Below are 17,586 nucleotides of genomic sequence, written 5' to 3'. Positions count from 1 at the left end.
TGGTACAGGTAATGCATGGTCACACTGCTGCGGTTCTGGTGTAAGTGATGCATGGTCACACTGCTGCGGTTCTGGTGTGATGCATGGTCACATTGCTGCGGTTCTGGTGTAAGTGATGCATGGTCACACTGCTGCAGGTCTGGTGTAAGTGATACATGGTCACAATGCTGCGGTTCTGGTGTAAGTGATGCATGGTCACACTGCTGCGGTTCTGGTGTAAGTGATGCATGGTCACACTGCTGCGGTTTTGGTGTAAGTGATGCATGGTCACACTGCTGTGGTTCTGATTCAGGTGATGCGGTTCTGGTGTAAGTGATGCATGGTCACATTGCTGCGGTTCTGGTGTAAGTGATGCATGGTCACATTGCTGCGGTTCTGGTACAGGTGATGCATGGTCACACTGCTGCGGTTCTGGTGTAAGTGATGCATGGTCACACTGCTGCGGTTCTGGTGTAAGTGATGCATGGTCACACTGCTGCGGTTTTGGTGTAAGTGATGCATGGTCACACTGCTGTGGTTCTGATTCAGGTGATGCGGTTCTGGTGTAAGTGATGCATGGTCACATTGCTGCGGTTCTGGTGTAAGTGATGCATGGTCACATTGCTGCGGTTCTGGTACAGGTGATGCATGGTCACACTGCTGCGGTTCTGGTGTAAGTGATGCATGGTCACACTGCTGCGGTTCTGGTGTAAGTGATGCATGGTCACACTGCTGCGGTTCTGGTGTAAGTGATGCATGGTCACACTGCTGCGGTTCTGGTGTAAGTGATGCATGGTCACACTGCTGCTGTTCTGTGCAGGTGATGCATGGTCACACTGCTGCGGTTGTGGTGCACTGGGTTACATAGTTACGGGCTGTATAGGGGCTGAGCAGGTGGCCGGTGGCAGCAGGAGGACGCCATAGCCGCCACGGAGGTGACAGCCTCCGCACCGTGTGCCCGCACTAAGTCCCGGCTCCTCGCTCCACACGACGCCCATTGAAGTGACGCTTCGGCCGCTGGGCGGGATCCAGTCCTCTGCTTCACCCCGTGCGCGCCCACCGCGTCCTATGCTGTCGTCGTGAACGCGCACCGCGGAGGGAGCTGACGGACGGGGCCGGACTCGCAGCGGGGGAGTCGCCGCCAAACTCAACGTCTTTTCCCCCCTCGGCCATGCTGGCGCGGTGATCGTGGGCGCCGCTGGGCGATGGATTCCTGGAGGGACTGCTTCCTGGTGCGCTGGGTCTGGCAGCAGCTGGTACGTGTGGTGTGCTCGGCGCTGTGAGCGCAGGGATCTGGCCAGCCCCGCAGGATAGTCCGGGGATCGGTGTAGGCCTAAATCTCAGTCCGGACTGAGAACTTTTTGGCGTGAGTTGTGTGTGAGGTGGCGGCGTCCTGAGGTGAGAGCGGAGGGGAACTGTGAGGGGCCGACCTGGCCATGGCTGCAGGGGCGGCTGTGGAGGGAGCAGACGGCTACAGAAGAGTTGTACAACTTCTGTGTGAGGGGCGTGTGGCCGGATCCTGCCACCGCCATACTGACACTGCTATACTGACACTGCTATACTGACACTGCCACCGCCATACTGACACCGCCATACTGACACTGCTATACTGACACTGCCACCGCCATACTGACACCGCCATACTGACACTGCTATACCGCCATACTGACACCGCCATACTGACACCGCCATACTGACACCGCCATACTGACACCGCCATACTGACACCGCCATACTGACACCGCCATACTGACACCGCCATACTGACACTGCTATACTGACACTGCCACCGCCATACTGACACTGCCATACTGACACCGCTATACTGACACTGCCACCGCCATACTGCCACTGCCACCGCCCTACTGACACCGCTATACTGACACTGCCACCGCCATACTGCCACCTCCATACTGACACTGCTATACTGACACTGACACCGCCATACTGACACCGCCATACTGCCACCGCCATACTGACACTGCCACCGCCATACTGCCACCGCCATACTGCCACCGCCATACTGCCACCGCCATACTGCCACCGCCATACTGCCACCGCCATACTGCCACCGCCACCGCCATACTGCCACCGCCATACTGACACTGCCACCGCCATACTGACACTGCCACCGCCATACTGACACTGCTATACTGACACTGCCACCGCCATACTGACACTGCCACCGCCATACTGACACTGCCACCGCCATACTGACACTGCCACCGCCATACTGACACTGCCACCGCCATACTGACACTGCCACCGCCATACTGACACTGCCACCGCCATACTGACACTGCCACCGCCATACTGACACTGCCACCGCCATACTGACACTGCCACCGCCATACTGACACTGCCACCGCCATACTGACACTGCCACCGCCATACTGACACTGCCACCGCCATACTGACACTGCCACCGCCATACTGACACTGCCACCGCCATACTGCCACCGCCATACTGACACTGCCATACTGACACTGCCATACTGACACTGCCATACTGACACTGCTATACTGACACTGCTATACTGACACTGCTATACTGACACTGCTATACTGACACTGCTATACTGCCACAGCTATACTGCCACCGCCATACTGCCACCGCCATACTGCCACCGCCATACTGCCACCGCCATACTGCCACCGCCATACTGCCACCGCCATACTGCCACCGCCATACTGCCACCGCCATACTGACACTGCCACCGCCACCCTGACACCGCCACACTGACACCGCCACCGCCATACTGCCACTGCCACCACCAAACTGCCATCGCCATACTGGCACTGCCGCCGCCATACTGGCACTGCTGCCGCCGCCATACTGGCACTGCTGCCGCCGCCATGCTGCCGCCGCCATACTGACACTGCCATACTGCCACCGCCACTGCCGTACTGACACTGCCACAGCCATACTGCCACTGACAGCCCTGTGAGGAGCACTGTACCGGGGGAGAACAGCACACAGGACAGCGGCTCTGTACCCCTGCCTTGTCTGCTGACCCCAGGGTGAGTGCCCAGGAATGGGCCTTATACACCCAGCAAATAGCCGCTGACCATCAGGCGACCAGCGATTATTTGTAGTCCATTAATTGTCGCTGGTCGTTCGCCAATATTTTTTACATTGTTTTGTCTAAGGGTCCTACTCCACGGGCTATGGGGGCCCAATAATAACTGTAAACGAGCGCCGATCTGGTAGATCGGTGCTCGTTTACTGGGCCTATTCCACGGCCCGATTATCGTTTAACTAGGGCTGCATGGACATCGTTACCGATATCCTTGCAGCCCTTGCTTAAACTTTATACATTACCTATCCAGACTGCAGGGCTCCTCTTGCAGTCTTCTTCTCCCTAGGTCCAGAGCCAATCACTGGCCGCAGCGGTCCCAGCCTGTGATTGGCTGAGACAGGCCGCTCTGAAGCTGGAACGCACGGGACCCAGGGAGAAAAAGACTGCAAGAGGAGCCCTGGAGTCTGGATAGGTAATGTAAATCGTCAGTCGCCGGCCGTGTACTGCTATTACACATAGCGATGCGCGGTCGGCGCCCGACAATTATAGGTGCAAACCTATATCAACGATCAGCCGATGATCTTTGTCATCGGCTGATCGTTGTATTTATTACACGGAGCGATAACCGGCCGAATCAGGTTGATTATCCATACGTGGAATAGGCCCCTTAGGGTCCATTTACACAGAAAGATTATCTGACAGATTATCTGCCAAAGATTTAAAGACAAAGCCAGGAACAGAATATAAACAGAGATCAGGTCATACAGGAAAGACTGAGATTTTTCCTCTTTTTAAATCCATTTCTGGCTTAGGCTTCAAATCTTTGACAGATAATCTTTCTGTGTAAATGGACCCTGAACAGTCTGTACTGTGCAAAAGCAAAACAATCCGTTGAAATGATCAAACGATTAAAAAAACAAGATTTTGCAAATCTGCTCATCTAAATGATGATTTCTAGAAAATTTAAAATAGCTATGAAGTCATAAATCGATCGCTTGGTCTAAAAGGACCCTTAGTATGGGGCCAGGCAGTGTGGTGTCAGTCAGTAAGTATGGGGCCAGGCAGTGTGGTGTCAGTCAGCAAGTATGGGGCCAGGCAGTGTGGTGTCAGTCAGTAAGGGCCCTATTCCACAAGACAATTTTGAATCTAAACGATAATTGTTCGGTTGAATACCAGGTAACAATTAAAGACCGAACAAGAAATCATTGATCGTTTAATAAGACCTGGACCTATTTTTATCATTGCTCGTTCTCAAATTGTTCACATTGAATAAGACGTTGTTCGGTCGTTCGCAGTAGGGACGAACGCAATAGCGACGACAAGACGACTGCAAGAACGATCATCCTTCCATGTAAATGGGTGAACGATTTCAGATCTTTCGCAATAGCGATCGTTCATCGTTAAAGGGAACCTGTCACCCCCCGTGCCGGGTGGCGATGAAGCGCGCATGCGCGCGAAATGGCCATCATGACCACGCTCTAACAGGATGGCGTCTGCCCTGATCAGTGTGCAATCCTGAAATTTTACTGCACCATGAAATAAAGAAATCTTCACTACTGACGGGTGAGTGCCCTTGACTTTTTGTCTCTTCATATGACATTGCATTTGGATACTCCATATTAAAAGGAGCACCCCCGGAGTAGAATCACATTAGTCCGTTACACGTCCAGCTGTATAGACGGTTTAAGTGCCAGGAGTAGTGCCGGTGAAAGCTCCTCTATACATCATGTCATATATATTTTGTTACTAACAACCTGTTTTTTTTTATCCTGTTCCTGGTTCAGGGAGCATAAATCTCCTTACAGACACTATTTAAGGGGTCATTCACACGTCTGTAGAATTCTGTCCGTACATAGACAGAGTTCTGCGGACTGGACCTGGAAGCTCTCAGTATTATCATGCGGTGTCAGTACACTAGCAAAAACCTTTAAAGTGACCCTGTACCCACAATCCGACCCCCCCCCCCAAACCACTTGTACCTTCGGATAGCTGCTTTTAATCCAAGATCTGTCCTGGGGTCCGTTCGGCAGGTGATGCAGTTATTGTCCTAAAAAAATACTTTTAAACTTGCAGCCCTGTGCCAAATGGGAGTATCTGTGCCCTAACTTTGCACCACCCCTCCGTCCCTCCTCCCCACCCTCCTCATCATTAGGAATGCTCCTGGCAGATTGCCTCCTATTTCCCACCTGTGGCAGCCTGGCACATGAGCTGGATTGTTAAGGACCTGTGCAATGTTCAGCATGGAGAAAATGTTCCAGTGGCATTCCTAATGATGAAGAGGATGGGGAGGAGGGACGGAGGGGTGGGCCAAAGTTAGGGCACAGATACTCCCGTTTGGCACGGGCTTCAAGTTTAAAAGTATTCTATTTAGGACGATACCTGCATCACCTGCCGAACGGACCGCAGGACAGATCTTGGATTAAAAGCAGCTATCTGAAGGTGCAAGTGGTTTGGGGGGGGGTCAGATTGTGGGTACAGAGTCGCTTTAAACACTATAATTAATCATGATGCTGGGAGCTCCCAGGTCCAGCCCGCAGAACATCATCCATGTACGGACGGAATTCTATGGACGTGTGAATGAGTTATCACTTGCATCTGATACGATATACCTCATAAATCAGCCTTCTGAAATCTCACTATGGATGTCTTCATTTCATTTACCCCACATGATAATCTTTTTCCACATATGCCTCCATTAGGAAACAAAAGTCACTTGCAGGGATCTGTGTGGCACAGTTGTGGTTACAAATGCAAGAATCAGTTCAAAAAATGATGTAATTCTGTCTGGACCGTCTATCCTCTATGTAATATTTAAATACTGCATTTAGCTGTGAGTTTATTGTATGGGAGACAGTAATTTGCAAATGTGTAATAATCTGGATAGATCAGAAGCCCTGTCACTTCAGCTTCATCCCCATTTCCATCTACATTGTATTCTTCTGTGGTTGAGATTAGTGCAGTGCATTCACCATCTGGACCCCTACATTACACTGTATATTCGCCAACTCACACAATTTATCTGCGTTATATATCTGCTTCACATGACTTGGCAATTGGTAAAGCAGAATTCTGGATCTTACATTACCCTCCGAGGCACCATTGTTGGTGGCAAAAGTGTTGCTGTCACTTAAAAAATGACAAGACCCCAACCAATCTTCCGAGCCTGGAGAACCGCATGGCTATGTGCTTTATTCGCCAGCTTGGTGCTCACTATGTCTGAACAAGTTCTTAGATGCAGACATCATTGTGGATAAACAGCCCTGCCTCCATTCCAAAACTGAACTTGTCTTAGTGGTGACAGCTAACTGAGCCAATCACTGACTGAGGTGGGACAGCTCCACGGTCAGTGATTGGCTGAGCTGTCACTCACAAGACAAGTTCACTTAGAAGTGGAGACAGGATTTTTGAGTGGGGGACCCCTAGGAGGACACCGGGGTAAGCATAGCCTTTTTTTATTGTTTTCTGTATATCTGCAGCAATTTATAAAACAGTTTTCCTCACCAGATGATTCCTTTACCCAAACCAGTGCAACCACTCTATCCAGCTGATAATGTGTCACTATGATGCTACAAATGGCATATAAATAGTAAACTAGAAAAAGCATATGGTGCAGCTTTTATTTTTACATTGTTTTGATACAGTGGTAACCTATTGGCAATGTATCTGACTGTATGCCTATACAGAAAGATAGGTTGCAGCCTTCCCTTGGAGGTATGTGTCAGTAATATTTATTGTCATGAGTGTCTGTGAGATGCTCAAAACGTGATGTGAACAAACTCGTAGGTCTTTATGAAAACCTTTTTTGTAGTGTTCCTTTTGAATCTTGGTATTTGCAGTGCTTTTGGTAATTGTGTCAAACAATAAAAGCAACTTTATTTTCTAATTGTTTATATGCTTACTAACATTTACAGTGTACTAATATAGAAAGAATATAGAGAGGGATATTACTAATAAGCGCGTTTAATCTTCCCCTAACACGTACATAGATACACAAAGAAATTATGGGCGTAAGATCTGAATCCTTACAAAAATATTTTATTTACCATGATTGTATTAATGACATGATAGAAACAATGTTTAAAAATTATGAATAAACCTTACATTTTATTCATAATTTTTAAACATTGTTTCTATCATGTCATTAATATAATCATGGTAAATAAAATATTTTTGTAAGGATTCAGATCTTATGCCCATAATTACTTTGTGTATCTATCATCTTGGTGGGTTTGTCTGTGTATATTGGTAGAGAGACACCTAGGGGTACAAAATAGTATTGTGCTGTATAGACACTAAGGATATTTGGTCTCTCTACTGTGAACCTTTTTGTATATATCCCTAACACGTACAGTACGTTCAGCAGACAGTCCTTCATTCCTCCAAATAGGTTTTTAGCACTGTAATGAATGACAGACAATGAGATTATGTCTGAGTGCATATGGTGTAGTCTTATTGGAGCCAAGAGAGCAAGTGGATACGACTGCAGAAAACACAGTCATTCGGTCGGTCATTCCTGCAGAGCTGATTAAAAAAAAAACAGCTATTGCTGGAATTGAAAAGCAAATAATGGCCTAGAAAAGCTTTTCTTTGTATCATTTGTAGCACCAACTGATTCTGCAGCACTTAACATAGTTTAGAAACATTTGGACAACCATTGTATGTTAAAAATATTGTATCTTCCACCCAAAGTTCTATAGAAAACTGGTAATTGGTTCTGGAGACTCCCAAAATAAGAAAATATAAAAATTTTAATAAATATAAACTGATAACTAATATTGATAAAGCAAGTCCTTACATAAAACCGTCAGAAAGAGCTACTGGAAACTATAAATCACCTTCTAGGTAGTGGGCCGGAGCGTTTTCAGGGTTCTATACAGATTCCACTGTGTCCCAGAAAAATAAAATAAAGCTTCACTCACCTGGCACAGGAAAAGAGCGGCACAGGACATGTAGTATCACACTGTACTCTAGGGGGGAGATACTAGACAGCCAGTCACTGTATTTAGCGTTCCACATGTGCCACTGATCAGACTGTCTGTAGTATTGTATGTTGAGTCTGGTCTCATTACATTGGCCCAGAAAGGACCATTGTATGTTGAAAATATTGTAACCTGTAAATTGACGGCCCCTGCTTTGTAAAGCGATGTCCGGCAGCGCTAGATCAGAGCATGGGATGGGGAACTGCAGGGCTTAGATAACAGTTCCTGACACAAACAGTGCTGCCCCTGCTGCCACTAAACGACAGTCCATCTAAAATAAGTACAATGTAAAGTAACTTTATTAAAGCAATGTATTAGCAAAAAAAAGTTTTCTTGAGTGTCTGGAATTCTTGAAGCAAAACAAGCATTTTTACATACCCAAATATTCCAGTGTTGCTGTCACTCATTAAATATGAGCAATAAGTCCAGACAGCACACACCCTCTCTACTAGCAATAAGCGGGTAACACGGACAGAGTGTGTGGGTGTGTGTTTCTAGAGCAACAAAGCAAAACTATAGACATTTTAGATTTTAATATATGAAGGATCAAATACAAAATAAAAAGGAGGAAAAATAAAATGTAATACTTAGCAATTCCCTGTCTGCTTCCCTGTGTCCTTAGTCTGCTCCCAGGGACACATCCAATTGGCTTGAGTCCGTAACTTATTTCATGTAAAGTGGATTGGCCCATCATTTTATATAGAATCACAATTTCCAAACCATAGAAATGAATGAAGGGGTTGTTTGAGAATCCCATACTGCAGTTTATTAAAGTATGGTATTGCCCCCCAAAAGTTATACAAATCACTAATATACACTTATTATGGGAAATGCACATTTAGGGCTGGGCGATATTGGCCTAAATCATTATCGCGGTTAATCGTACATGTAGCCGCGGTAACGATAACTGAGCGATAATTATGACACACCCCTTATGTAAGGGGGAAGCAGCTGGTGGGGATCTGGGCAGAAGTGGGGGGGGAAGCAGCTGGTGGGGATCTGGGCAGAAGTGGGGGGGAAGCAGCTGGTAGGGATCTGGGCAGAAGTGGGGGGGAAGCAGCTGGTGGGGATCTGGGCAGAAGTGGGGGGGAAGCAGCTGGTGGGGATCTGGGCAGAAGTGGGGGGGGAAGCAGCTGGTAGGGATCTGGGCAGAAGTGGGGGGGAAGCAGCTGGTGGGGATCTGGGCAGAAGTGGGGGGGAAGCAGCTGGTGGGGATCTGGGCAGAAGTGGGGGGGGAAGCAGCTGGTAGGGATCTGGGCAGAAGTGGGGGGGAAGCAGCTGGTGGGGATGTGGGCAGAAGTGGGGGGGGAAGCAGCTGGGGGGGGGGAGAGTCTGGGCAGAAGTGGGGGGGGGGGGAAGCAGCTGGGGGATCTGGGCAGAAGAGGGGGGGACATAAACTGTATCTCCTCCTCCCCCTGCCACCCCGCTCAGCATCGGTACGCTTGTGGCCCCGTCGGACGTTTGCACAGGCAGATCCCGGTCTCTGGAGGAGGAGACCGCAGCATCATGTGATGGCGTACCTGCTGGTGCTGGAGCTGAATAGCGGGATCGGGGATCTGCACTGCGGCCCTAGATCCCGCTATTCAGCTCCAGCACCAGCAGGGACGCCATCACATGATGCTGCGGTCTCCTCCTCCAGAGACCGGGATCTGCCTGTGCAAACGTCCGACGGGGCCACAAGCGTACCGATGCTGAGCGGGGTGGCAGGGGGAGGAGGAGATACAGTTTATGTACCCCCGGCCGCTCACTCCCGGGTATGTGGAGCGGGTCAGCGCCTGTCCGGCGGGTAGGGTGGGGGAGAGATACGCTGGTGCAGGGCGCACTGAGGGACGAGCGGGCAGGGGCCGTTGGGGGGCGCTCTGTCAGGCATGGCGGGACGGGGAGTCCTATGACACATGTGCAGCACTGAAATACCGCAAATACCGTCCTGGCGCAGTTGAGGTCGGTTTACCGACGCCAGAGACGGTATCGGTATTTTCACGGTATACCGCCCAGCCCTATGCACATTAAGGCTTTGTTCACACAGCGTATGAGACCGTCCAGGAACGGCCGGTCTCTGGCCGGATCATCCGGCCAGTACTTAAGTACCGGCCGGATGATCTTTCAGGCCGTAGAGCTCTGATGCGGGCGCGTCAGGGCGCGCCAGCACCAGAGCTACCCATAGCACACAGTGAAGCAAGTGACCGGAGCCGCTCGATTCACTGTGTGAACTGACAGGGTTTCCTACAGCCGCAATTCATTGAATTGTGGCCGCAGAAAACTGACATGTCAGTTATTTGTGACCCATCATGGGATCCCGGCCGGAGCGTACACGATGTATATACGCTTCGGCCAGGATACCATAGAACAATAGGCTGTGTGCCACACTGCATAAAGTACGATGGCAACAACGGCCGTACTTTTACGTAGTGTGAACATAGCCTAAGGGATTTTTTCCCCTGCACTTACTACTGCATCAAGGCTTCACTTCCTGGATAAAATGGTGATGTCACGACCCGACTCCCAGAGCTGTGCGGGCTGTGGCTGCTGGAGAGGATGATGGGAGGGGGACACTGAGCATCCCTCTGCTATCATCCTCTCCAGCAGCCACACACCGCACAGCTATGGGAGACGGGTCGTGACTTCACTATTTTATCCAGGAAGTGAAGCCTTGATGCAGTAGTAAGTGCAGGGAAAAAAAGCATTTACAAGCATTTCCTGTAATAAGTGTATATTGGTGATTTTGTATAACTTTCAGGGGCCAATACAATACTTAAATATTTTTTTTTCAGTACGGCAGCACTGTGTTCTCTCTCACTTTCTGGGCCTGGCGGGGGAGCAAGGACAGGATGCAGCGGTGCTGAGCTGAATTGTCTCGACATCGCTATGTCTCTTACTGAGGTTACACATAACTCTAGGGACAATACAAGCCCTGGAGACGTGTGTGACCTCAGAGGGAGATAGTGGAGGGGAGTGAGGGTGTTAAAATCATAGTTACTGCTCCCGAGGATCCCAGCCACCCGAGTGACGTCTCAGAGCGGTGTTCGGGAACAACCTAGACATCCACTTTCAACAGTACTAAGAGAGAAATCTTTGCAGCACTGTAATGACACAGCCTGGCATTTACGTCATGTATTTTTGTGTATGTCAAAAGTGAGAAAATACATACAGTTCCAGTTGTCAAAATAACCCTCCCAGAGGAACTACATAAAAGGATCTTTAGAGTACTATAAAAATGAAAACATTTTAATAGCCCACACTTCTGTTACATTGCAAGGAATTGAGGGGGCTGTGCTTTTTTAATCTCACGAGGAAAGTCAGTAAGGGAAATGTCAGATGCAGTGTTGACACTGAGTAAATTCACATGAACTATAGGAAAAAAATATCAACTGCACTCCAAATGTTTTTCAAGTGCTCTTGGGCCATAAGTTTTATTTAGGTAAGCATTAGGAGTTTCATAGCACAGAAAATTTGCAATTTTATACATGTGAAGCAAAAAGGAAGAGCATTTGAAAAACATTTGCAGTGCAGTTGATATTTTCTTCCTATAGACTTTGTTTTCAACTTGCACCACCCTAGGAGTGCACAATCATATTTCAGATACTACATTTACATGAAGTCAGAAGTAGCTGCCTGTGCGGCCAATCTGATCCCAGCTCCCCATTTCTCAGCTTTCATACACAGAAAATAAAATGCACAAATGTCTTGGAGACTGGGCAATCACACCAGTTTCCCTTTATACTAGGTTTTAAAATTCTAACGTAAAGTGGATCCAAATCCCTCTCTGACTTATAGTCCACATCCCTACTGGTTTCAGTAGCAGCAGTTATATGTGGACATTGATATAAATAAGGGATGAGGAACCTTTTGTCCCTCCAGCTTATTCAAAACTACAATTCCCATCATTCCTGGGCAGCCAAAGCGTTAGCTTATTGTTATAAATGGACACATGAATTCACTCCTTGGAGTGATAGGCAGATTATGTTTTTGTGAGAACCTGGGAGTAGTACAGCCTCAAACATCAGTCCTGTGAGATTAAGCACTGATCACTAAGCTTAGACATAAGCTGCTTCTGGTAGTCCCACTTTCAGGATAGTTGAAGAGGACCTGTCGGCTCTGCCATGTCTGCTTTACTTAGTGCTTACATTCCTTGTGAAATTACTTAAAATGGTCTCTGTCTTTAAGCGTTGTAAATTAATGGAGATGATCCCAGTGGAGGACTTGCAGGGGGTTGATTAATTTACAAAGTTATGGTGTGTTTACACAGAGAGATTTATCTGACAGATTTTTGAAGCCAAAGCCAGGAATGGATTTAAAAAGAGGAGAAATTTCACTTGTTCCTTTATGGCATGTTCCCTGTTTTTATAGTCTGGCTTTGGTTTAAAAAATCTGTCAGATAAATCTCTGTGTAAACGCACCCTTACATAGTATGATAAAAAAAAAAAAAAAAACCTGAAATTGACACACAGCTAATTTTACCGTCTGCACCATGGGCTGGGTACTGTCCATCCATATGGTTGGTGCCATAATAAGCATTTCCTGTACAGGTGGTGTAATTAATACAATGGAAAATGGAAGGAAATTTTCACTCAACCAGTAGCTGGCTGCAGCAGTGACAACATCAACCAGTATTTGGCATAGAGTGGGCATTTACTGTGTGTCAAGAAGGAATTAAGGTGGGATTAATGGTGGAAATGTCTTTAACCCTTTGAGGACCAGGCCCAAAATGACCCAGTGGACCGCGCAAATTTTGATCTTAGTGTTTCCGTTTTTCCCTCCTCCCCTTCTAAGAGCTCTAGCACTCTCAGTTTTCTATCTACAGGCCATGTAAGGGCTTATTTGTTACAGGAATAGTTGTACTTTGTAATGGCGTCATTCATTTTACCATAACATGTATGATGGAATCCCAAATATATTATTTATGAAGATATAAATTGGTGAAATCGCAAAAAAGAATGCAATATGGTAACGTTTGGGGGGTTCCTGTGTCTACGTAATGCACTATATGGTAACAGTGACATGATACCATTACTCTATAGGTCAGTCCGAACACAACCATATGCAGGTTTACGCAGATTCTCTAATGTTATATATTTTTTTTAAATGAAATCCTTTTTTTTGGCAATTAATTATAAATAAAATGGGACTATTGTGACGCTTATAACGTTTTTATTTTATCACCTACGGGGCTGTATGGGGTGTCATTTTTTCCGCCATGATCTCTAGTTTTTATTAATACCATATTTGTGAAGATCGGACGTTTTGATCACTTTTTATAATTTTTTTTATATATATAATGTAACATAAAATCGGTAATCTGCGCACTTTTTTCCCTCTTTTCGTCTACGCCGTTTACCGTTCGCAATGACGCTTGTTATATTTTAATAGATCAGACAATTACGCACGCTACGGTATATTATATGTTTATTTGTTTATTTATTTTTATATGTTTTATTTATATAATGGGAAAGGGGGGTGATTTCAACTTTTATTGGGGGAGGGGTTTTGGGGTAGTGTAATAGTGTTTTTAACTTTTTTTTTTTTACACATTTGAAGTCCCTTTGGGGGACTTGTACATAGATTAGTTTGATTTCTACACTGATGAATGCTATGCCATAGGCATAGCATTGATCAGTGTTATCGGCGATCTGCTCATTGAGCCTGCCTGTGCAGGCTCAGTGTAGCAGATCGCCGATCGGACCGCACGGAGGCAGGTGAGAGACCTCCGGCGGCCCGTTTTACCGATCGGGATCCCCGCAGTCACACTGCGGGGGTCCCGATCGGTAAGTGACAGGGGACTCCCCCTGTCACTTACACTTAAACGCCGCGATCGCGGCGTTTAAGGAGTTAATGACACGCGGCAGCGCGATCGCTGCAGCGTGTCATTGCCGGTGAGGTCCCGGCTGCTGATTGCAGCCGGCCCCCACCTGCTATGAAGCGCGCTCCGCTCCGGAGCACGCTTCATAGCGGGAGAAACACCCAGGGCGTACAGTTACGCCCTAGGTCGTCTGGGGACACTCTTCCATGCCGTAACTATACGCCCTGGGTCGTCTAGGGGTTAAGGCTGGGTTCACACTACGTATATTTGAGGCTGTATTTGGTCCTCATGTCAGGTCCTCATAGCAACCAAAGCCAGGAGTGGATTGAAAACACAGAAAGGATCTGTTCACACAATGTTGAAATTGAGTGGATGGCCGCCATATAACGGTAAATAACTGCCAATATTTCAATACAACAGCCTTTGTTTTAAAATAACAGCAAATATTTGCCATTAAATGACGGCCATCCACTCAGTTTCAACATTGTGAGAACAGATCCTTTCTGTGTTTTCAATCCACTCCTGGTTTTGGTTGCTATGAGGACCTGACGTGAGGGCCAAATACAGCCTCAAATATACATAGTGTGAACATAGCCTAAGGGTACAGACACACACACCGTATACGCAGCATATTTACTGCAGCAAATACGCAGCAGATCAGATCTAAATAACTGAACTTAGCATCAAATCTGCACCATCAAATCTGCTGTGTATACGGTGTGTGTGTGTTGTGCGTTGTTGTTGTGGAAATGTCTTTAAGGGTGCGTTCACACGTACAAGATCCGCAGCAGATTTGATGCTGTGTTCAGTTATTTAGTCAAATCTGCTGCAGATCCTGTACGTGCAAAGCTACCCCAAAGGTTTACTTATTATAATACTAACAAAGCACACTTAGGCTAGGTTTACACTGCGTTTTTGCGATCCGTTTATCATATACGTTTTATGGAAAAAACAGATGCAAAAAACATATGCAATTGTATGTCATCCGTTTGGATACATTTTCGGGTACAAACACACACACCGTATACGCAGCGTATTTACTGCTGCGATACACAGCAGATTAGATCTAAATAACTGAACACCGCATCAAATCTGCACCATCAAATCTGCTGCGTATTTGCTGCGTATCTGCTGCATATACAGTGTGTGTGTTTGTACCCTTCCATTGACTTCCATTTTATATATATATATATATATATATATATATATATATATATATATATATAAAAAACGGAACGGATGCGTTTTTTTAACGTACAGAAAAGTAGTGTTGAGAGCTCCTGTGCCACCTCATTGCACTGTGTTGGCAACTATACACAATAGCATTGCGCTGACAGCAAGAAGCTGTCAGTGTTGCACTATGTGTAATCTGGAACAGAAGATCAAATAGGTAGTTCTGCAAAGCAATCGCGGAAGCAAGCTAGATGGTGCAGGAGGGAAATGATGCTTACATGGTTTATTGGCAACAGGAAGTGGCTATTGCGCAAAATTGCTTATTAAAATTGTATTGCTGAACATTTGAATGAAAAGTGTGAATTGGCCCCCTGTAAAGTGAAGTATATGTGCAAGGAGGCAAAGTAGTATATACCTATTGGTGGGAGGTGAAGTTGATGACTTAGGGTACAAACCCACACACCGTATACACAGCAGATACGCAGCAAAAACGCAGCAGATTTGAAGCAAATTTGGTGGTGCAGATTTGATGCTGTGTTCAGTTATTTAGATCTAATCTGCTGCGCATTTGTTGCGTATTTGTTGCGTATTTGCTGCGTATTTGCTGCGTATCGCAGCAGTAAATAAGCTGTGTATACGGTGTGTGGGTTTATACCCTTAAAGTGACTCTGTACCCACAATCTGCTCCCTCTAAACTGCTTGTACTGTCAGCTGCTTTTAGGGTATAAACCCACACACACCGTATATGCAGCGTATTTACTGCTGCGATATGCAGCAAATACGCGACAAATACGCAGCAGATTAGATCTAAATAACTAAACACAGCATCAAATCTAAACCATCAAATCTGCTGCGTATTTGTTGCGTATCTGCTGCATATACGGTGTGTGGGTTTGTACCCTTAATCTAAGATTAAGATCTGTCCTGGGGTCCGTTCGGCAGGTGATAGTTATTGTCTTAAGGGTACAAACACACGCAGCAGATTTGATACTGTGTTCAGTTATTTCGATCTAATCTGCTGCGTATCGCAGCAGTAAATACGCAGCGTATAAGCCGTGTGTGTTTGTACCCTTAGGGTACAAACACACACACCGTATACGCAGCGTATTTACTGCTGCAATACGCAGCAAATACGCAGCAGATTAGATCTAAATAACTGAACACAGTATCAAATCTGCTGCGTATCTGGTGTGTGTGTTTGTACCCTTAAAAAACAACTTTTATGGTGCGTTTACACAGAGATTATCTGACAGATCTTGGAGTCAAAGCCAGGAATGGACTATAAAGAGGGGACAGGTCAAATCCATTCCTGGCTTTGGCTTTAAAAATCTGTCAGATAAATCTACCATTAGGGTACAAACACACACGGCATATACGCTGTGTATTTACTGCTGCGGTACGCAGTAAATATGCAGCAGATACACAGCAGATTAGATCTAAATAACTGAATACAGCATCAAATCTGCAGCTTACATACTCGCATCTGGATGTCAATCCTGCTGCGAGTATGTATTCTCATAGGGATGAACTAACACTGGATCCACAGCGGATTTTGTTGCGAATCGGCACTGTGAAATCCGCTGCAGATCCGGTGTGTGAGAAGGCACCCTTAACAACCAAGTAAATGGTGTATGGATAGGTTTGTTGTAACAAGACAACCCAATTGCCTATACAGAGCAGCTGTACTGTGAAATTAAGCTGTGATGTCTGGCTTTTCTGTGGCTGTCAGTATTGCTTTGATTCATGAGATGTAATTCGCTTACAGCATAGTGCCATTTGCTGTACACAAGTATTTTACATTTTGTCTAGACCTATTTTCCTGTATTATTTTTAGAATCAATAAATAAAACTGACAAATCACTGAAGAAACAAAATGTCTTGATTTGTTCAGTCATTGCATCAAAGTCATTGGGGGAGATTTATCAAAGGGTGTAAAATTTAGACTGGTGCAAACTGCCCACAGCAACCAATCACAGCTCAGCTTTCTTTTCAGCACTGCCTAAAGCTGAGCTGTGATTGGTTGCTGTGGGCAGTTTGCACCAGTCTAAATTTAACACCCTTTGATAAATCTCCCCCATTGTGTTGTCTCCTTTGATGATTAGTGAAATTCAAACAAAACCTGTAGGATAGGATATGGGTATTAAACGGGTTATCCACCTAAGGCTCCGTGCACACGGAGCAAAAGTGGCAGAATGCTGCCAGCCTGACTGTCATGAAAACTGTCTATGGGAGGCTCTCGCGCCTCATCTCTCCATGCTGAAGAATGAACATGTTCATTCTTCAGCGCGGGGAGAGAAGACGCACGTTTCCCATCATGCATCTTCCTGATTGGTCCGCTTGTGTACTCACCCCTTAAGCTTTCTTTCCTGCCCACAGCTGTCATTTCTATTGCACAGTAAACAAAGGACTGTTTTTATCACTGATTTTGCATCACATCACCCCAATATGCATTCCATAGTAGCTGGTGATGTAGTAGAGCTGACGCGCACATGGTGTAGCTATGTGCTGCATAACAGCATCTGTTTATCGGGGCGGGGTGGGTGGTGCAGTGTAGGTTTAGATCTCTTCTTGCTGACTGTGAATGAAAACATTCTAGTTCTATCCAGACTCTTTAAAAACATCCATAGCACTTACAATA

The 17,586-nt window shown here is 46.3% G+C and overlaps 1 protein-coding gene across 5 annotated transcripts in view; it reads left to right on the top strand.

The window, feature by feature from the left end:
- Positions 1-1,043: 1,043 nt before the first annotated feature.
- ATP11B (ATPase phospholipid transporting 11B (putative)) overlaps positions 1,044-17,586 on the top strand; it is a 100,180-nt gene continuing 83,637 nt past the window's right edge. For 3 of the 5 annotated variants that reach the window (XM_069975123.1, XM_069975125.1, XM_069975124.1), the window contains exon 1: positions 1,044-1,235. In XM_069975123.1, coding sequence (XP_069831224.1) covers positions 1,185-1,235 — 51 coding nt within the window. In that variant the 5' untranslated portion in view covers positions 1,044-1,184. The remainder of the gene's footprint in view (positions 1,236-17,586) is intronic. The other 2 variants (XM_069975122.1, XM_069975121.1) reach the window with 1 other exon arrangement.

The sequence above is a fragment of the Dendropsophus ebraccatus genome, chromosome 6 (assembly GCF_027789765.1).
Source record: "Dendropsophus ebraccatus isolate aDenEbr1 chromosome 6, aDenEbr1.pat, whole genome shotgun sequence".
NCBI classification, from domain to species: Eukaryota; Metazoa; Chordata; class Amphibia; order Anura; family Hylidae; genus Dendropsophus; species Dendropsophus ebraccatus.
The sequence above is the reverse complement of the archived record's forward strand: the minus strand, read 5'-3'. Positions and strand labels throughout refer to the sequence as shown.